Source organism: Oryctolagus cuniculus, chromosome 5 (assembly GCF_964237555.1).
Source record: "Oryctolagus cuniculus chromosome 5, mOryCun1.1, whole genome shotgun sequence".
NCBI classification, from domain to species: domain Eukaryota; kingdom Metazoa; phylum Chordata; class Mammalia; order Lagomorpha; family Leporidae; genus Oryctolagus; species Oryctolagus cuniculus.
Window position 1 is genome coordinate 147,363,373 of NC_091436.1, and position 16,969 is coordinate 147,380,341.

Sequence of the window (16,969 nt, forward strand, 5' to 3'; positions counted from 1 at the left end):
GCCATCCGAGGTGCTGATGCAGTAGATGCTGATCTCTGTGTCACCCAGGGCGGTGCAGGCTGCCTGACCCAGGACAAGATCCCCTGGGCTGTGCAGTCACTTCAGCATGACCGCCGATAACAGGAAACATCAAAGAACCTCGGGGATCAGAGCCATAGGGAATCCCCCAAAGAGGTCCCGGCGATGACACAGGTCCTAGTGAGCAAAGCTGTGACCCCAAGGATTGGGGCTGGGCCTCAACATCAAATGGCCTTCCACAGGCAGGTCCTGTGGTGACCAGGTAATGGGATTTCTTTTCTTTAAGATTTATTTACTTATCTGAAAGAGTGAGAGTGAGAGTGAGAGAGAGAGAGAGATCTTCCATCCACTGATTCACTCCTCAGATGGCCACAATGGCCAGTGATGGGCCAAGCCAAAGCCAGGCGCTTCATCCAGGTCTCCCAGATGGGCAGCAAGGACCCAAACACTTGGGCCACCTTTGGCTGCTTTTCCCAGGTCACTGGAGCTGGATCAGCAGCAGAGCACCTGGGACACGGACACACATACACGAAGCTGACGTCCCAGGAATTTTATCCTGGACTGCAAGTTCCACCTGGTATACCAATAGAGTGAAGTAAACACAGCTATGGAAATGATCCCAGGCATGGAGGACTGGGGCCTGGAGGGAGAAACCTGTCTGTCCTGCTGACCCCCCAGGGAACAAAGTGTGTTCACCTTTGACCTGAGCCTGCTGGTTATACTTCTAAGTATCAGGTTTGCTGAGAATTGAAAAAATAAAAAATCACTTTTCTTGAAGCTGGGAACAGGAAGGACTAGACACTCGCAGTCTCCTGAGGCCTTTCAGGAAACTTTCGGTTTTGTTTTTCATTAGTTTTCACTGTGATCCTGCATTATACGCAGCCCCATTTCAGGATGGGGTTTACAAAAGTCTGCCGAGCAGAGCAGTGTGGTGTGTAGGGGATCGGAATGTAGACAGCAGGGAGCAAGTGTGGGAGTGCTTTTGCCAAGATCAGGCGGTGTGCTCAGCTCCCTGCTGCTGGAAGCACTGGACAGAAAGACTTGTCAGCACGGCCAGAGCACTGCTGTGAAATGGGAAATATTTGGGTTTTTAAAAATAATATTCTTTCTGCTGTTACTATCTTTTCTGTTCCTTTATTACTTGCATGGCTTGGCATCAGAAGCTGACATGTCCTTGTATTTGAAGGTTGAAATAAAACAGTGTGGTGCACTTTGAACAAAACCCCACAAATGAGAACTACAAGATAGCAACAGGTGCAGGATTATGGATGCCTTATTCTATTCATGGAGCTTGAAAATTTTCTAGAAAGAATGTTATTGTTTTGTAAGGGAAGCCACAGCTAAACACCCAACAATTAGGAGGATGTTTGTCAAAACTACACATTCATTCACAGAATATGGTGCAGCCATTATACATCGCTTTTAGGAGGTTTCTGTACTAACATGGAGAAATGCTCATGACAGGATGCATTTGCAACAAGCCGAAAAGCCACACGCAGAGCAGACAGTGTCTCAGAGAGACTACATAAGAAGAGAACAGTGGGGCTGACTGTGCACAGCGGCTGACCCACTGCCTGGGACACCAGTATCACACACGAGCGCTGGTTGAATTCATGGCTTCTCTGCTTCCGAGGTCCACTTCTGATCCAAATCCCTGTTAATGCACCTGTGAAAGCAGTGGACGATGGCCCAAGTGCTTGGGCCCTGCCACCCACATGGGAGACCCAGATGGGATCCCAGGCTTCAGCCTGACCTCTGGCCACTTGGGGAGTGAACCAATGGATGGAAGATTTCTTTCTCTAAGTATGTGTCACTCTGCCTTTCAAATAAATAAACACATCTTAAAAAAAAAAAAAAAGGTGGTGGAAGGTGGGAGGAAGAGAATAGTAACTGCCTCCACGGAACAGAATCAAAAGGCCAAGGGCAGGCAGGGATGGGAAGGGGATTATGTTTCTCTGTACTCTTTTTTTCACATTGATCAAACTGGCAAAATAATTCAACTCTGACAATACCAAGTACTGCTAGGAATATGGGCAAAAGGGAGCAGCTGTAATCCATTACAGAGAAGGGAAGATTCAGAGAACTATCTGGAGGCAAAGCTCCAGGGCAAGCTGAAATCCCTAAAATTCCAAGTGGAAACACCCTAAAATTCCACTTTACAGAATCCTCCCCAAGCCCACCCCCACCATGAGTGCTCCAGAAAGAGCACACAGCAGCGTGTCCACTGCAGCACAGTTTATCACCGTGGAGACAAGGAAGAACCTGTTGGCCTATATGGACTGAGCTGTGGACTCCCCAGATTCCTATGCTGATGTGGCGCTTAACCCCTAGCACCTAAGAATGTGACTGTGTTTGGAGATAAGGTTTATAAAGAGGCAAATACAAGCTAAAATGAGGTCACTGGGGAGGGAGGGCCTCAATCCGATATGACTGGTGTCCTCAGAAGGGAACATGAGGACACAGACATACTCAGGGAAGACCAGCCAAGGAGAGGCCTCAGGACAAAGCCACCTTGCTGACAATTTGATTTCAGATTTCTAGCCTCGAGGATGTAAGAAAATCCCTGACTCTTGGTTATGGCAATCCTCGTGAACACCAACACCATCAGTGGGAGGATGGCTGAATACACGCTTGATTATGCAGACAGTGAAACATTACACAGTGTTTAACAAAACCACAAAGCAGCAAAAGTTATAAAAGATGAAAGTCCAAGCAATGTGGAATCCAGTGAATAGGGATCTCCCAAGAACGTGGTCCCAGCATGCTGGTCTTAACCCATCCGAGTCCTAGCAGCCAAAAGAGCTCAAAGCAGCACCATATTCCAGAGAAAGCCCGGACTCTCAGAGACCAGGAATGTGCAGCCATGGACTCATTACTCCTGCCATTTATAGTGCTGATCTCTAAATGCAGGGCCAGAACCCCAAACTCAAGATACCCCCATCCCTCCCCCCAGAGAAACAATCCTGCCACAAAGAATGGAATGCGGTCATTCATCCAACATTGATTCTAGTACCCCTAGTAAGTCAGAGTCTTCCTAGGTACAAAGATACAGAAAAGATACCAAGAAACAACTCTGTAAGCAGTTGGCAATTTAGAACAAGTCAATTATAGCACAAGGTAGAGGGGAGAGGGGTTGAGGACCAGCTACTGTTTCTAATCCAGCTTCCTGCTATGTGCAACCTGGGATACGGCAGGTGATGGCTCAAGTACTTAGGTCACTGTCACTCACAGTGGGAGACATGGATTGAGTTCCCAACTTCTAGCTTTGACCTGACCTAGCCCTAGCTATTGCAGACATTGAGGGTATGAACCAGTGGAAGGGAAGTCAATCTTTCTCCCTCTCTCCCAATGTCTCTGCCTTTCAAATAAGACACAAATAAATACTTAAAAAAAAAAAAAAAAAAACTTAAGGCAGTGGCACCCAAAGTCAGAAATGGCCCTTGGTTGCAGGAGATGGATTCCCTCAGGCCTCAAGGAAAGAGTGAAGGCAAGGCTGGTTGGGGCAGGAGGGTGTCAACTTGGTGCTGTCGACAGCAGGAGCCAACAGGTGTTTTGTTTTGTTTTGTTTTGTTTTTAAGAGGAATGGCCTGATGGGCTGTCCAAGAAGATACTGTGGCAGCAGACATGGGGGACTGGAAGGAACAGGTTACTTGTGACCAAGCAGAAAACTTGTTCTGGCATCTGGTAGCTTTGCCAGGCCAGTGCACACAGAGACAGTGGCAACCTGGGCCTGCGACTGGAAATGCTGAGAGACCACATTGCCTGTGAAGCAGAGACAATAGACAGAAAGACAGCCTGGGATGAATGGACCCCTGTAGCCAACTGCTGAGACCATGTAAATTTTAATGTCAAAAGTGCTTATCTCCTGTGAATTTTCTTTGTCCGGAAACAAAAGGGGCTATTGGATCCCAAAGGTCATGTGGATCCAGAAAAGCTTTTCTTCTAGAAAAGTGCTGTGCTTTCCAGAAAATGTTCCCCATCAGCAGTTCCAATAAAATGATCTGTGTGGCTGCCCAGGCTTTGGAGGCCAAGGGAGACCCAAGGGATGCAGGGGTTCAGGCCCCAGATGCATACCCGCTCCCCTGTGCACTCACTCTCAGGCCTGAGGGGGATGCTCTGAGACTCACTTGTTCCCTGAAGTGCACTGCACCAAGAGTGTTTTTATAGAAAGCTTGTGTAGGAAGTGCACCCTGCAGGGTTTTGGGGAACAGTTTTTCCTGCTAAGGGCCATGTCAATATTTACAACATCACTCGTGGGCAATGCAGAATTATCAACTTAAAAGTTAGCCTGCTACAGAGTTACTGGATTTCAAGTGCAACTTGCAATTGCCTTGGCAAGACCAGACCAAATGGTTCTGCAGGCCTTACCCAGCCCACAGGCTGGACATTTCCACCCCTGCTAGCAGGTCAAGGCAATTGGCTCCTGACCTCATCTCTGCTACACAAAAGATTGGTGAGGCTTCAGAAAAGCCAGGAAACTCCCCAGGTCTCAGCTGCCTCAGATCAGACCTGGTAGCACATCAGACTCATGTGAAAAGCTATATAAGAATACCGATTGAGGGCAAAGTTCCAAATCAAACCAACTGATCCCAGGTATCTGGGAAATGGAACCCCAGAATCTGTGAATCTGTGAAGGCATCTGCTACCTGCACTTCCCCAAGGTCTCCTCCCTGTAAGCTGGTCCTGGGCTTAGAAAGGTAAATAAGCCTGGGCAACATGGCAGCCCCTCTGCACAGCCAACACTGCCACCTGGCCATTACTTCTGGGCTCCAGTCTCAATTCTTACTGCATTCTCTACCTTATTCTGTTCTCTGCGCTCCTCTCCATCCTAGCCAAAACTGGAATCAACATGATGCTTTTTAAAGGTGGCAGTGAGAAACATTCCATAATAGCCCAGCAATTCGACACCTTCCTACTCAAAGTCACCCTGACCACTGCACCCACTAGCAACTCTCCTCCTAACGGTCCAAATCTCTGCCACCTCTTTACTCTGTGTCTGACTGATCTATACCTCATTCTTTCAAAGTTCTCTTGGTTTCTCCAGTAAAGCAGTGTATTTCCCCACACCATACACCAACTACTTAACAATTAGGCTGAGCTTTGCAAATCTCAAAATGCATCAAGGAATACATCAAACAAGGAACACAAAGCAATGACAGAGCACTGTTGCAGAACACTTTCTCTCTCTCTCTTTTTTTTTTTTTTTCGACAGGCAGAGTGGACAGTAAGAGAGAGAGAGACAGAGAGAAAGGTCTTCCTTTGCTGTTGGTTCACCCTCCAATGGCCGCCGAGGCCAGCGCCTGCGGCCGGCGCACCGCGCTGATCCAATGGCAGGAGCCAGGTGCTTCTCCTGGTCTCCCATGGGGTGCAGGGCCCAAGCACTTGGGCCATCCTCCACTGCACTCCCTGGCCACAGCAGAGAGCTGGCCTGGAAGAGGGGCAACCGGGACAGAATCCGGCGCCCCGACCGGGACTAGAACCCGGTGTGCCGGCGCCGCTAGGTGGAGGATTAGCCTAGTGAGACGTGGCGCCGGCTCAGAACACTTTCTCTTTAACATAACCAGATGCTTTGTCTTGGCTCCCACCCCACCAACTTATACTCCCCGCTGAAGCAGCAGAAGCATGCAATGGCAACACCACCATTTCCTCCACGATCCTGAACAATGCTACTCGACCGAGAAGATGTGTGATGAGGAGTTAACAGTCAGCCTTTTGTATATTTCTCCACTCCTTGCATGGTTAACAAGCTCCCCATGTGGCAGGGCCAGCCAGTCTGCACCAGGAAACCACTGGAGGGGTGAGTGTTAAGAACTGCTATCAGCTCTGCTTTAACACACGAACGTGCTATGCAATCCAGAGATGCACTCTGGAGTCAGCCACACCACGATTTAAAACCCAGCTCCTGCACTGAGTGATGCTGAGCGAGTTACTTATAGGAGGCCACCGATCTGTCCTAGCCTCTTGCAGATCAGGCCACACTGAAATGCAGCTGCAAATGCTAAGGAAGCAGGTACATGCCTCAAACAGACCAGTTTCTCAAAAACAGGAGAACCCAGTCTGCATAGTGCAGAGGTCGCTTCTGCTTTAATTCTTCCAGGAAAATAAAGGACACTCTGGACTAACCAGATGTGCACCCACCAGCTTTTTGACTATTGCTCTGTTTCCTTGTTCTCGCCTTACAAAATGCACTGTTCTGCCAATGGGAGCTCTCATTCTCTTCTGCAGAACACAGGCCACTCCAGTTAGATCTATTACTAAACTTCTTGCAAGTTTGTCTCTTGACTTTTGTTACATACAGTCTCTGAGCCTTGATTTCCACATTTGGGAAATGTGAATAATATGGCCAACTTGACAGATCTGCAGGAGGTGATGTGAAATAAGAGCCACTCTGCTCATGGGCCTCGTAAAGTCCTTTTCCAAAGCCTTGAAACTTCAAATATCTCTCTGAAAGGGGACAAGCCAGCTCAGGACCTCTGTGGGCACTGGGGAAGCACAGCCTTTCCTGGGTGGCAGCTGCACAGACTACCCTGGCAGGTTCAAGGACAACATCCAATTGCAAGGGCAAGCTTAACCCCGCCTGCACCTGAGGCCACAGCCCAGTGACACTGTCCTGGGTAACCAACCTTCAGGCACTGTAAAAGGTAGCTCCAAACTTGCAAGGAAACAAGTATAAAGGCCTTTCCTAGTTTCCAAGGCCATAGGACACGGTGCTGAGGTCACATCTTTCCGGGCACATGGTGAGCTTTTTGAGAACACAGAAGAGGTTTTCAGCATCTTTTACCTGCTAACAGAGTGTCAGGCCCACAGCAGACAGGACACACTGGATAAAGAAGGGACTACGTTACTGAATGCAAGGATGGGCCATGTGATGCCGACCATGTAAACTGGCTGCTTGCATGACAACCTCACATAACGTGCTTCCACAATTCACTGAAAACACAAGTATTTCAAAAACTAATTCCAGGAGGCAGAAATGACGCTTCCCAGTGCAAAAGTCACTCAGTTAAAACTGTCAAGAGCAAAGCATTAAACTAGCTCATTCAATCCCGCATTCATTCAACAAACACTGGATCTTCATTACATGCCAGGCACCATGCCAAATGTTAGAGAAAAAAGATGTGGTCCCTGGCGAGGCAAGGCATCCATCAGTTTTCTTAAAGTTTCTTTGTGGTTCTGATGTGTTGCAGAGCGGAGGTCCATCAGGAGGACACGTGCTCAATGCCCAGAGCTTGCAGAGTAGCAAAGGGCACATTCCTCGGTTTTGGGGAACCACTTGCTAATATCAGTGTGTCTCTCCCCGTTCCCTCCTCCTGTCTTCTTTTCTCTCATGCAAAACCTCAGAATTATTTATGGCTTTTTTGCAACTACTGAATAGTATTCTTGATCCTTATGGATATCTTAAAATGTAAAATAGTAATAATAGAGTATTTTAAATTTGGCTTTTTTTCTTTTTTAAAGATTTGTTCATTTACTTGAATGTCAGAGCCACCGAGAGAGTAGGAGAGAGAGGTTTCCCATCTGCTGGTTCACTCCCCCGATGGCTCCAACAGCCAAGGCTGGGCCAAGCCAAAGCCAGGAGCCAGGAGCTCCCTCCAGGAGTCCCACATGGGTGGCAGGGGCCCAAGCACATGGACCATACTCTACTGCTTCCCCAGGCCACTAGCAGGGAGCTGGATCAGAAGTGGAGCACCTGGAGCCCACATGGGATGCCAACATCGCAGATGGCAGCTTTACCCACCATGCTAGAATGCCAGCTCCTGATCTGGCTTTTTTAAAAACCAGAAAATGTATTACTTCTCAACTAAAAGCTCACCGATATAATACATATTTATTACATGCATATTATATTTCGGAAACCTTGCAAATCTCAGGCAATAAACAGTAGCCTTAACCTTCTGTCTCAACTTTGGTCCTAAAGTGTGACTTTTTTCTATGAATAAATGGTTCTCGGGGGAAAACAAGTGTGAATCCCTCATCTGTGTGTTGCCTTGCAGAACTGAATAAAGTCTCACAATAACAAAACACCAAAGCCAACAGACACCATGCACAGGCCTGCTCCTTTAGGTCTGATGTCTCCTCATTCTGTAACAAGTCACAGTGCTGGGCACTCACCAGGGACCACGAGTCCTAGTTTTCCAAGGATTCAAGTTGGAGTCAGTCTCTGATGAACCAGAACAGGTGGTCACCCTGACAATCACCTCTCCTCTCATCACCCAAGTTCTCTCAAATACAGTGAAGCCTAGTCAACATATACACTGCAAGTTCAAAGGCTTCATTGTAATATGGATTATTCCACATGTAATGTATGAAATATGGATTATTCCACATGTAGTGATATTTTCCATGTTCTCTAGTGTGCAACATGTGCACTGTTCTTGGTCCTGCACCTCAAAGTACTGTAGTTGGAGACAGAGCCTCACATATTTTAGGCACCTACATCTTGTCCCTCTCCCCACTATCCAAGGTTCCTGCTCAGACACTGAAGGAGGGCTGAGCTAAGATCTCCTGGTTAATGGGTCTGAGCTTCATACCCTGGCCCACTGGCACTCCTTCTTAGCTTCCATCATCCCAACTAAAGTTCAGGTTCCACAATAGTCAGCTACCTACAGGTTCTAATCCCACAGATTCTGTTTCTAGTGGCTGAAAATATCAGAAAAAAAATGGCATGTACTGCACATGTACTTTTTCTTCTCATTTTAACTTTTTTATATAGCATTTACATTGTATTATGGATTTTACATAATCTAAAAATGATTCAAAATGCTAAGGGAAGGAGTGGACATTTGGCCTCGTGGTTAAGATGTCTATGTCCATATCAGAGTGCCTAAATCGAAATTCCAGTCCCAGCTCCAGACTCCAGCTTCCTGCTAATGCAGACCTGGGAGGTAGCTGTGATGGCTCAAGTGGTTGGGTTCCTGCCGCCATGTACAAGACCTAGCTTGTATTCCCGGACCAGTCCTGGCAGTGTGGCCATTTCAAGCATGAACCAGTGGATGGGAGCTCAATAAATTAAAAATAATAAACAACAAAAATTTAAAGTACAGGGGAGGACATGTACATGTGAATATAAGCGACCCAATTTGGGTGGGCATTTGGCCTTGTAGTTAAGACTCTGCTTTGGCCACCCACATCCCACATCCGAGTGGTTGGGTTTGATTCCTGGCTCTGGCTTCCTGTTAATACACGTCCTGGTGGGGAGCAGGTCCTTGCCGCCCACAAAGGAGAACTGAATTGGGGTCCAATGTCCTGGTCCAGCCCAAAGCCAGGGGTTATTGTAGACATGTGCATAGTAATCCAGCAGATAAAAGCACTGTTGCATTCTCGCTTGCGCGCTCTCCCTCTCTCTCTCTCAAGAAATTGCTTTTTAAAGTTATTTTATATAAGGGGCTTGAGCACTGCAGATGTTGGTATCTGAGGGGGTCCTGAATCCAGTCCTCCATGAATATGAAGGCAGCTGCACTTCTTCCAGCACCAGCACTGGGGGGACACACTTCAGGGCAAGCACAGCACACCCGCACCTGGTGTTCGTAAGAGACGCGCCAGCAGGACAGCACGGAAAGACTCAGAGCTTTTGGTTTTCCAGGGGAACCCCCTGAGTTGAAAGCTCAGCTCCACCACTAACTCCAGGACCTCAAGGCAGTCAGCAAGTGCCTCCCTGGCTCCCAGTCCTCCCCCTGTAGAAGGGAGGCAAACCCCACGTGCAGAGTGGGAGGGGACAGTCAGAAATCTCACCAAGAACAAAACCAGGCAAGTGTCTGACATACACAGTGAACACTGAGCATGCCATAATGCTTGTATTTTAGGCAAATAAAAACGTAGTTTTCTGCACCTTTCATTCATACACACACACACACACACACACACGCACACACACACACACACTTCTCTATTGACACAAAAAGCAATTCTTCTATTCAGAAACATTTCCTTTTTGTAGAAACATACTATTTATTCAGTAAGAAACTATTCACCATCTGACTCACATAAATTTTCTCCTCCCAAGCCATCTGATTGAGGGCACATCAATGCAGCATATTTTATTATTATCATTATTATTTTCCACAACATTTATTACTATGGTTCCTTCTCCCATGTAGAATATTGCCCAACTGAAGTCCTCCAAAGGAGCCAAAGCCTGTTCAGAACAAAGACAGATACCTGTCTTTCAATTTCTGTTTTCCAATATGATGATCCCACTGAAACAAAGCTGGACTTCATCAGTGGTGAAGCAGGAAAAATGAAAATCAGTCCATATGGACGTCATGGCCATAATCCTCACCACCTCCACATGGTGGGGGGAGAGAAGAGGGAGACATCTGCTTCTTCTTAACAGCTTCTATTTCACCTTAAGTCACTTTTTTTAAAAAAAATATTTCTTCCAAAGGTACTGTGCTGGGTGTCTTCTCTGGGTCATCCCTGGGCAAGCAGAGGGCACTTGTGAAATGGAAAACATTCAGCAAACAGCAGCCTTCCAAGGCTCCTGGTATGCATGTAAGGGGAACTTCCTGATTTCCAACCACGGCTCAGTTCAGAACAAAAAACAGGGGGTGGGGGGTCCGGGCTGAAGGGTCACATTCCTGGAACAAAACACAAAGCACACAGCCTATTTGAGGGCAGGTCGGACTTTCACTCCATTCGAGCATGTAGGCCTCATGCTCTCGGCTCCTAGAGTTCTCAACACTGGGGAAACCTCCCAGCACAATCGCCTTTCTCCATGGCATTCTGGGCACAGTACTGTGTCTGCAAACCAGTGATGATACAAGTCCAGGGCGTCTGCTTATGAAGATGCTCTGATTGAAGACGCCTACACCAAGTCTTCTTTGCAATCATCTTGTCACTTCTGGCACCAACGCCTGTGCGCCCAGCATGCAGCGTTCAGGGGCTGGAAACATACGGTTTCGGATTTCAGCGACCAGTACCACTTAGCCCTGCATCTCAGAGTGCACAGTCTCTGAAGCTCTGGTACATGCTCTCACACCTCCAAATCACTCAAACGTCCTGTAGTATATGCATACCAATAAACTGGACAAGGCCCATTTAATTGTACAAAAAGGCTATTTAAACGCACTCCCTGCACTTCAAAATAAAAAAAAAGACGCATGTAAACATCGCCTCTGAATGGCTGCAGCATCCTTGAGCCGCCCCATCTCATCTTTCACACGTGTTGCAGTTGCACTTGTTCAGATTTTCTTGGAGGTATCAGTATGTTTTTTCTTTATTACGAGAATTCAGAGTCTGAGGTTGCCTCTGAATGTGAGCTTGCGGCTTGGCTGGAAGAAATAGTATTATCAGGAGACTTATGATGTGTAAATAAAAATACATGGACCTAGAAATAAGAACACACAGAAGTTATATTTCAATCAGGGGTACAAATGGGAATGATCAATGATTACATCTCCTTCGGTACGGTGAATGAGCACAGGCATGGCTTTGGCAGTACCAAGCATGTGGGTCCTCAGGCTGCCCTCTGTCCACTCCATCATTTCGTGCATGAGTGGGTCAGGGATGAACTGAAACCACACCCAACTGGGCAAAGCAAAGCACCCAGCTCATCTGCAGATACACACAACACTGTCCCAGCAACACAGAGCACACTACAAGAGAATTAACCCCACAACAACCAGCAATCCCTAATATTCAAGGTCTAAGGATGCACAGGTGAAATTCAAACACAGTACCCTGTTCCCTAAACTCACACATAAATAACACTTTGACTCATGCATTCTTCTCAAGTATAAAGAGTTCTTGCATTGCCCATGGATCACAAAGATTCTGATTTTTATAACCCTGAAAATAACCTACATCCGAACTATTAAGAAGCAAGCTTTGCTTTTGAAGCTTGTGGATATTTATTGCAAAAGCACGGTATTCAGTACAGGGCACACAGTGCAGATATTCAATAAACAGCGGACATACCCATCAATGTATCTAGATCAGTCATGCAAACGCAAGCTGTTTCTAATCACTTACATTTGGAAAGGCTGAATTTATACTTTGTCCAGTGCTTTTTGAAGATTAAAGAGAAACAATGTTAAAAGAGGGAGGGAATCACAGCTGATTTATGTATCACTTGCCAGCTTCTGTAACTGTAAGATCAGGACATTACCATACGAAAGCTCACATGTGCCCTAAACCGCTCCAGTATTAAGCAAGAGGAATGCCTCCCTGACAACTGTCTACAGAATCCTCAAGAACACTAACAGAAAGAAATGCATCTTCATTCATTTATTCTTTCAGCAAGCACTTATGGCTTAGGATAGACAAAGCATTAAACTGGGGTCTACAGAGAGGTGGAAGCCCCAGCCCCTCCCCTTGGAGGAGTTGAGATGAGTACATGATGAATGGTTGTGTAACCAGCAGAGAGGTGAACAGCCACAGTAAGTGACTACCTAATTTATTCTTTAAACCAGGACATTACTGACAGTGAAAAAGGGCTTTACAGATAAACACATGGGCTCAACAGGTACCACTGCATTCTCACAGGCACCTCTAGCTAGAGGGAACACCAGCTTTTCAAGTCTGCACATCCAAAATACACTTTGTTCCTGTGCTTTGCCTTCATCTTTCATGCTGGAGCAATTATGTTAGATTAAATCCAAACACATCAACAATCAAGAGGAAAATATCTCAAACCCCTTGTGAGGTTCAGTAACCTATACAGACATTCCATCTCTCTCTCAAGTTCTAAGGATTATTTGATCTCTCCATTATGGAAAAACGCAGCCTCACTAACACTGAGCACGAAAGGCACTGTCCTAGGTACTTCAGATTCAAAGATGAATCAGGCTAGGCTAGGCATTGTGGCACAGAGGGTTTAGCCATCACTTGCAACACCAGCATCCCATATCAGATTGCTGGTTCGAATCCTAGAGCCTCTGCTTCCAATCCAGCTTCCAGCTAATGCTCCTGGGAAGGTAGTGAATGAAGGCCCAAGTGCTTGGGCCCCTGTCACCCAGATGGGAGACTCAGGTGGAGTTCTTGGCTCCTGGCTTCAGCTTGGCCAACTCCAGCTGTTACAGGCACTAGGAAAGTGAACCAGAAAATGAAGATACCTCTCTCCCTCTCTCCATGTCTATTGTTCTATCTTGCAAATAAATAATCTTTAAAAAAAACTTTAAGATACACATTCTTTTTTGGAAAAAAAAATGAATCAGACATATAAGAAATTTGCATAGTATATGGTAAAAATTAAAGTAAGCTTATTCTGTTACAAAAAATTTTGAAATTAATGTGTTGTTTTATTATAACACACAATTTCCATAAACTTTTTAGAGATCCCCTTCATATACACAGATATCAAAAGTTTTTTTAATCAAAATAAAATCATCTTTTTATTTTGAAAGGTAGAGAGACTTGCCAACAAACAGATAAAGAAAACTGTCATCTACTAGCTCGATCTCCGAATGCCCACAACAGCCAGAACTGAGCTACACAAGGAGCCTCTTGGATGTGGGTGATGAGGACTCAAGTAGTTGAGCCATCACCTGCTGTTACCTACAGCCTGCTCTTGCAGGAAGCTGGAGTCAGGAATTGGAGCTGGGACTTGAGCCCAGGGTCTCTGATTTTGGATACAGGCACCCCCAAGGAGCATCTTAACCACTATGCCATTGTCTGTTCCATAAAATAATCTCTTTTTTAAAAATTTTTTCTTTATTTGGAAGACAGAGACAGAAAGAGAACTCTCATCCATCAGTTCAAATGCCCACAACAGCTGGCACTTGGCCAGATCAAGGCTAGGAACCCAGAAGATAATCTGGGTTTCCCATGTGGGTTGCAGGGTCCAAGTACTTGATCCATCTCCTGCTGCCTCCTAAGCTGTGCATGAGCAGGAAGCTGGATTGGCAGTGGAGCCAGGACTCAAACTCACACACTCCTAAGTGGCATCTTAACTGCTGTACCAAACACCACTCTCAAACTCACCTTTCATTTCTATTTTCCATGAACCTTCTGAAGTGCCCTTATAGTTAGTCATGCTTTCAAGGAGTTCAGCATTTACAAATTCCAAAATTCTTACAAGTTGAATTTAAGAAAGTGTTATCCAACCAAAGACTAACATATGAGAATTTGCTTTTCAAAATGATTTTATAAATGGTTCTTCCAAAATACATTTAAGTATTCTTTAAACGTAGGGCTCATTGATAGCAAAGAAAAAAATAGACTGAGAAATTTAAGGTTGAGATATGATGTTAGTCTGGACTGAAAATTGATGCAACATAGAAACAAAGCAAACTTTAAATGTTAAGTAATGAAGCATATTCTGAGAAGTGGGGTTGCATACTACTGCCATTCTCTGCCAGTTACTGATCTTAGCCCCAGTACTCAAATGCATCCTTTCACCAAAAGGCCATCCCATTTTAACTTCAGCAATCCTCTTAAGTGATTGTAAAAACACTGTTGAAGGTGCAATCACCAGAAAAAAGCTGATAATAAATGCCTGTTAAATTCAAATTAAGGGGCTGGTGCTGTGGCATAGCAGGTAAAGCTGCTGCCTGCAGTGCCAGCATTCCATATGGGCACCAGTTCAAGTCCCAGCTGCTCCACTTCCTATCCAGCTCTCTGCTATGGCCTGGGAAAGCAGTAGAAGATGGCTCAAATCCTTAGACCCCTGCACCTGTTTGGGAGACCCGGAAAAAGCTCCTGGCTCCTGGCTTCGGATCGGTGCAGTTCTGTCCATTGCAGCCAATAGGGGGGGGAACCAGCAGATGGAAGACCTCTCTCTCTCTCTCTCTCTCTCTCTCTCTCTCTCTGCTTCTCCTTTTCTCTCAGTATAACTCTGACTTTCAAATAAATAGATAAATCTTTTTTAAAAATTCAAATTAAGTAAAATTCTTGCTAGCTGCACATCAAGGTACTCAATAGTCCCAGTACTGGTGGCTGGGAAGTACCTATGTCGGGGATGCCATGGATAAGGAGCCCTGCCATCTTCACAGGAAATTCTACTGCACAGAGCTGATCTACACAGGAAACTGATGTGAAGGAGCTTCAACAGTTCATGGGAAATTCTCATTATCATCCAATTCCATTTCCCATGCACTTTTTGAAATCTCCTGATATACGTAAGCAGGTAACACATTCATTAAGTCAGATCATCTGAAATGGATTAAATATTTTAAAATGTCCATTTTTGTGTTATTCTCAACAAATGTGTATTTTAGGCAAATATTCTAGATTGCTGTTAAAAAGACATGGAGGCTGGTGCCACAGCTCACTTGGCTAATCCTCCCCTGCAGCGCCAGCACACCGGGTTCTAGTCCCGGTTGAGGCCCCAGATTCTATCCCAGTTGCTCCTCTTCCAGTCCAGCTCTCTGCTGTGGCCTGGGAAGGCAGTGGAGGGTGGCCCAAGTGCTTGGACCCTGCACCCATATGGAAGACCCGGAGGAAGCATCTGGCTCCTGGCTTTGGATTGGCCACAGTGCGCCAGCTGTAGCAGACATTTGGGGGGTGAACCAATGGAAAAGGAAGACCTTTCTCTCTGTCTCTCTCTCTCTCACTGTCTAACTCTGCCTGTCAAAAAAAAAAAAAAAAAAAAGACACGGAAAGCTATTTGATAATGCCCCTGAGTCTCTGATTCAGCCTAGCAACCATCAGACTTTCCAAGGCTCGGGGGCCTTTCTTCTGCAAGGGCCACTTGGACATTTACAACATCATTCATGGGCCGTACAAAACTATCTTATTCATAAGATAATTCAAAATTAGCCTGCTGCTATAGATTCATTGAATTTCAAGTCCCACCTGGTTGCCTTGGCAGGGACACCCCAAATGATTAAACAGTACCCCACCCCCTGCTTTAACTGGGAAGCACCAATGACCATAAGTCAATCACCGTTCTGGCTGATTCTCAAGCAGTAAGCTGCTTCCCAGACAGCTTCTCCTAAAATTGCTCTTAGCAACTGCATTGCTGGTCTTGCCTTTAAAGAAACTCTGGGGGCCAGTGCTGTGGCATTGTGGGTTAAGCCACCGCCTGTGGTGCCTGCATCCCATATGTGCGCTGGTTTGAGTCCAGCTGCTCCACTTCCAATCCAGCTCTGGGAAAGCAACAGAAGATGACCCAAGTGCTTGGGCTCCTGCACCCATGTGGGAGACCCGGAAGAAGCTCCTGGCTCCTGGCTTCAGATCAGCACAGCTCCAGCTGTTGTGGTCAATTGGTGAGTAAACCAGCAGATGAAAGACCTCTCTCTCTCTCTCTGCCTCTCCTTCTCTCTCTGTGTAATTCTGACTTTCAAGTAAATAAATAAACCTTTTTTAAAAAAATTAAAAAAAAAAAAAAAAGAAACTCTGCATTTGAATCTCAGGTCCAGGCCTTGGTAGCTGTGTGAGTCTTATTAAATCACTCCGCCTCTCTAAGACTCCACTTCTGCATAGGAAAAATACAAGTAATGTTCTTTACCCACCCTCCTGCACGCCCCCACCCCCAGCTCACCTGTCTCCTTCTTGGACTCATGGTGCTCTGACCACAGGGCTCTTCGGGTTTCTGTCCTCTACTGGGAGCACTGCCCCCAATGCCCCAGCACACTGACCCTGCTCCAGTCCCACCATGCAGCCTCCAGCATTGAGCTCCAACGCTGCTTCCTCCCCTAGGCGTTCCTCCTGTCCAGGCTCCGTCTGATTACTGTTGCACGCTCTCCAATCTAGAGCTCTGAACCATTCGCTCAGAATGTGCTCTCAGTGTGCGCTTAAGAATTTGTCAGGCTCTGCCTGCTTGTCCCTCGAGCTACCACCTGCATGGGAGCAGGAACGATATGTGCGTTTTTTCACCCTGCCATCCCCAGCTCCTAGCACAGTGTTCAGCACAGGCCAGGTTGAATATAAGCATTTCTGCTATTGCATGGTAAACGCATTCACTCATTCTTAAAATACCAAGGCCTGGGGGGGTGGGGGGAGTCATCCTAGAAGCAAAGGACTCAAAATCCAGGAGGCGTGGTAACCAGAGCACAGAGCAAAACAATTAGTG

At 46.2% G+C, this 16,969-nt stretch overlaps 1 protein-coding gene across 7 annotated transcripts in view; it reads right to left on the reverse strand.

Annotated features, from left to right (window-relative positions):
* MBOAT1 (membrane bound O-acyltransferase domain containing 1) overlaps nt 1–16,969 on the reverse strand; it is a 273,642-nt gene that overhangs the window by 144,686 nt on the left and 111,987 nt on the right. For 5 of the 7 annotated variants that reach the window (XM_017344969.3, XM_002714159.5, XM_017344968.3 and 2 more), the window contains one exon: nt 9,942–11,344. The exons of 1 other annotated variant lie outside the window; for it this stretch is intronic. In XM_017344969.3, coding sequence (XP_017200458.1) covers nt 11,218–11,344 — 127 coding nt within the window. In that variant the 3' untranslated portion in view covers nt 9,942–11,217. Of the gene's footprint in view, nt 1–9,941; nt 11,345–16,969 lie in introns of those variants that run through there. One more of the 7 variants, XM_017344967.3, reaches the window with a different exon arrangement.